Consider the following 4,936-nt stretch of genomic DNA (forward strand, 5'->3'; position numbering starts at 1 on the left):
TTATTTCGAATCCAAACTGTCATGGCTTCTTTAACATGCACGTCAATGTGTACACAAGACTTCGGTGTTTCGCCCCACCCTAAAGCCTAGACACTGTCCTTGCCAAGCCCACTGTCCTGCAACACGGACAAGAGGAAAACGCATCGGAGAATCCTGAGGAACTTTCTGGGCCAACACAAAGAACTAACCCAAAACTTCCTGGTAAGCGAAACAGTGTCTGATACACCGCAGCTCGTGTTACAGTTACAACAATGAGACAGTGGAGGAAAGTGTTTGGTGTGTTTATTTGTTTTGTGAAATAGGTATCTGTCTACGTTTAAAATGTGAAGGTAAAGAGGGGGGGGGGGTGTTATAACGATAAGTTTCAGTCCAATATTCATATAAATCGAACTCTACTAGGATTGTTCTGTAATGAACGCATTAATTTAACGGTGATACTCATTAATGAAGGACAATTTCCGAACGCTGGAATAATATTACAAGTGTTTGATTGGGTTTAAGTCATGATATATGTATCTCCCATGTTGACCGTATTGTTTTCTTTTCCCAGACACAAAATAGGTCGTTTCGGGACTAGCAAATGGTTCAATTTTATTTCATTAATTAGCTTGCGTGTAGGGGTCAATAGCAGTGGAGGAAACCGTGAATGAGGTTGGACAGGTGATCATGTCGGATAGGACATGTATTCTAAAGCAAGAGTTCATTATTGGTTTTTATGTCATTTACATTCAATAGTCAAGACTACAAACATCCGCTTTGTGTCGCCAATGGCTGAATATATGGCAGCTTTAGCACGCTGAATCTTAATAATAACTATAAGCGGTATTAATGCTCCAACAGAACAAAAGACTGGATTAATTGGAGATTTCTGTGAACTGAGGCTGGATATTTAAGTCACAAATATACGCTCGCGAAAATGGGTTTTATCAACACCATCCATAATCGTTGATGTTTTCTGGAACCAGAATAAGAAGTCTATATCTATTAGAGTTGTGCGACTGTTGGTACTGTAACGGAATTAGTTACACAAAAACTTTATTTGAACATTGCAAAAAAGTACTTGGAATACTTTAAAAAGTACTTATTTTACTGCGTTGTGTTCTGGTCGGTATCTGCAGCTTCTGAAATCCAGGTCCGAACTATAATTGATTGGCGAGTGTCATACACGAGAAGGTATGCTTACTCTTTTTTATTTTACCCATGAGTGCAGGATACTTATATTAAACCCTATCATGCTGCTGATTGACTATGGACGATTTACTAATTGAAGTAAATACAACCCCAGGCTAATTATGTGTACCTTGTATGCCATTTCGTTCGTGTGTGTTTACATAAAGGATCAAAGCCAAAATTAAAAACATCTATACACACACCTACTGTGCCTAGATATAATAGTTTGGTTTCGTTATTATCAGTTATTGTAAAATATGAAAATGCGTAGATGCATGGTGATGACTCTTTAATGATATCCTTCTTTGACGTTCGACCTTCTCTTTACAGGACATCGTTTACAGACATTATCCAAAGTACAGGGAATATTTTATACTTAATGTAAGAAGCTAAAGCTTTGTTACTTGGGTCAGATAAAAATGTTGAATTTGCGTTGATTTCCCGAGTTATTTCAGTTACTGATGCGACAAAAACCTCTACCATTAATTTTTGTTCGGAAATATTTAACAGTAATGGGTTTGGCTACTAATTTTAGTTTCGTTGTGCAAGATAAAATCAGTTACATGATCAGCATTGGCTAAATGTTTTCATGTAGACAGATTTTACAAGCCAAATGCAGATATAAACCTTACTTAATCGAAACCCATTTTTTGTGGAAGATAAAATGGCAAGCTATTTAAAGTCTAATGTATTTAAAGTTTTATTGTCTCCCGGCTTTCTAACCGGTGACTATTAAAATGGGTTCGTCCGTCAGCCTGTCTGTCCGTCACACTTTTTGGGACACAATAACCCTCCTTCTAATTGAGCTAGAATGTTCAAAATGGGTGTAGATGTTTATTAGGTCGATGCCTTGGTGGAGTTTGAAGAGATAAGCAATATGACTGGTTGATGCTTTGGGACACAATAACTTCTGTTCTAATTAAGTGAAAGTGATGAAAATCACATTATTACCTTGACTAAGTTCGTTAATGAACATTTTCTGCTGCGGGTAAGCACAGCGATAAGCAATTTGATTAGTCGAGACTTTGAAACACAATAACTCTCCTAATTGAGGTAGAATGTTCAAACTTGGTGTAGGCATTTATTAGGTGAATGCCTTGGTGGAGTTTGAAGAGATAAGCAATATGACTGGTTGATGCTTTGGGACACAATAACTTTTGTTCTAATTAAGTGAAAGTGATGAAAATCACATCATTACCTTGACTAAGTTCGTTAATGAACATTTTCTGCTGAGGGTAAGCACAGCGATAAGCAATTTGATTAGTCGAGACTTTGAAACACAATAACTCTCCTAATTGAGGTAGAATGTTCAAACTTGGTGTAGGCATTTATTAGGCGAATGCCTTGGCGGAGTTTGATTTTGATGATGAACATTGCCTGCTTAAGGTAAGCAGAGATAAGCAATTTGATTGGTTGATGCTTATGGCACGATAACTTTGGTTATAATTATGACTGATGAGAATTTTCTGCTTATGCCAAGGAGCGATAAGCAATTAGATTGGTTAAGACTTTGGAACATAACACCTCTGCTTTGAATTGAGGTAGAATGTTTAAATTTGATGTTGATTTTCATTAGGTGAATGTCTTGAATGTAGTTCAATGATTAACATTTCCCGCTAAAGCTAAGCAATTTCTTTGACTTTGATTCTGCCTGATAGAGAGTGATGAAACTTAGTGTATAGTTAATAATTAGTTTGATTGCTCGATACTATTTTGAAAAAGATAAACGTACAATTAATTAATAGGTGTCATCTATTTATTTCGGGATTTCGGCGGGGGACATCAGCCTTACTGTTGGCTTGTTTTACTCTGTTTTTCAGATTGTCAGTACAATTATCTATTAACATTGCCGGATTCATATTGTTTACACATCACTTGCTTATATTTTTCAGAAAGATGACGGCAATGCCATATTTATCGAATGATATGAATATAACAGATATCTTGTCAAAAATTCACGAACTGCGACCAGAAGAAAGGATCCAATTATTCGAATTGATCGGAATTACCAATGAAGATGATTTACGACAGTACCTTGTTGGTGGATATTTATCCCCACGCGATGAGCAAGCGTTTCTTAATTATCAGGAATATAGAATTCATAAAACACTTTTAATTTACATTCCACCCATATTACTTATCCTTGGGACTTTTGGGAACATATTTGCATTCCTTGTACTTCGACACAAAGCTATGTCTCGCCTCTCAACATATCTTTTTCTTGCAGTTCTGTCCGTGGCAGACTCACTGGTTCTTGGGATAGGATTATTACGATTGTGGGTAGGAGAGTTATCTAATTTTGATATAAGGGACCAAGCAGACTGGCTTTGTAAATGTATAATCACGCTTGGTTACGTATGGAGTGATTTCTCAGTGTGGCTGATAGTTGCAGTTACCCTAGAGAGGTATATCGTAGTTGCCTATCCTTTAAAAGCTCAAAGATTGTGCAGTGTTCAAAAAGCGAAAAAAACTATATTTGCATTGTTGATCACGTTTGTTGCGATAAACATGCATTTCTTTTGGACGGTGGGTTTACATCAGTCAGTAAACGGTGGGGAAATGAAATGCGATAGTTCTCCAGATCATGCATATCTTGTGAACGTTGTTTGGCCATGGATAGATGCCTTACTGTACAGTTTTGTGCCTTTCGTTTTGATCCTGATTTTCAACATTTTAATAATTTTCAGGATATTTAGAGCGACTACTGGTAGAGAATATTTACAGAACCGCGGGAAGAACATACGTCGTTTTAATTTGGAAGGAAATTCGCGATTAACTATAATGTTGCTAACTGTTTCGTTCACGTTTCTGGTAACAACTCTACCCATGAATATCGGGATCATTGGCTCTTTTTTCTGGAATAAACGGTCGCACAACGTTGCGGAAATGTCAAAGTTACGACTCTTTGTAACAGTAGCAGAACTTCTTATGTATCTTAACCATTCTATCAACTTTTTTCTATATTGTGCAACAGGACAAAAATTCAGAAACGAGATCGTCAAAATGGTATGCGTACGGTTTGGTCACATTCCTACGCCCGATCATAGTCAACACCTATATTGCTCGCGTGGCTGCTCAGTTAGTGGTAATAATAATATCATACGAAAGAGTGTTGCCGAGACGGAGGTATGAACATGTTACATAAATCTTGCTATAGAAATGGGTTTTAACGTCCTACTGTTCTGCCCTGACTGGGCAAATGAAGACGGACATACGACATACGGTGTGCTATGAGGGAATTTTTGCACGGATATCGTCACCACGGCCTACTCTTATATCGAATTACAACTGCCATGGGTTCCTTACGTACACTCCGATGTGTACATGGGACCTCGTTTTTTTTGTCATATCGGAACGACTATAGTTTAACCCTTGTCGGGCCCTCTGTCCTGCACCACTGACAAGGGGGAAACCACGCCGGAAAATCCAGATGAACTTTCTCGGCCAACGCCAACATCTTACTTGCTGTAGACTTTGAACTGTAATTCTCAGTGCAAAAATTTCCGTATTATTATGTATTTGTGGCTTCGTCCATTATGATTGAATAAATAAATAAATGAGTGAAAAACGTTTTTTACGTTCTTGCGTTTCTGACCAACTAATCTCACAAAATAAACAAGAGCATCGCAACTGCTGCAATATACGTCCACATTCCTGCTTTGGTTGATAAGGTACTTTTTAAAATGAAGAGCATGAAATATGAAATGGCTGCAATGACTGTAATATGGCAAAGAAGGCTATGCGTTGAGGTTTGTTTTGCCCAATT

At 37.6% G+C, this 4,936-nt stretch overlaps 1 protein-coding gene across 1 annotated transcript; it reads left to right on the top strand.

Annotated features, from left to right (window-relative positions):
- Nucleotides 1-3,096: 3,096 nt before the first annotated feature.
- Nucleotides 3,097-4,659, top strand: LOC126815131 (FMRFamide receptor-like). The gene has a single exon (XM_050540670.2). It carries the CDS (start codon nt 3,097-3,099, stop codon nt 4,300-4,302), a length of 1,206 nt encoding a protein of 401 aa, XP_050396627.2. The 3' UTR covers nt 4,303-4,659.
- The last annotated feature ends 277 nt before the right edge of the window (nt 4,660-4,936 follow it).

The sequence above is a fragment of the Patella vulgata genome, chromosome 3 (assembly GCF_932274485.2).
Source record: "Patella vulgata chromosome 3, xgPatVulg1.2, whole genome shotgun sequence".
NCBI classification, from domain to species: domain Eukaryota; kingdom Metazoa; phylum Mollusca; class Gastropoda; family Patellidae; genus Patella; species Patella vulgata.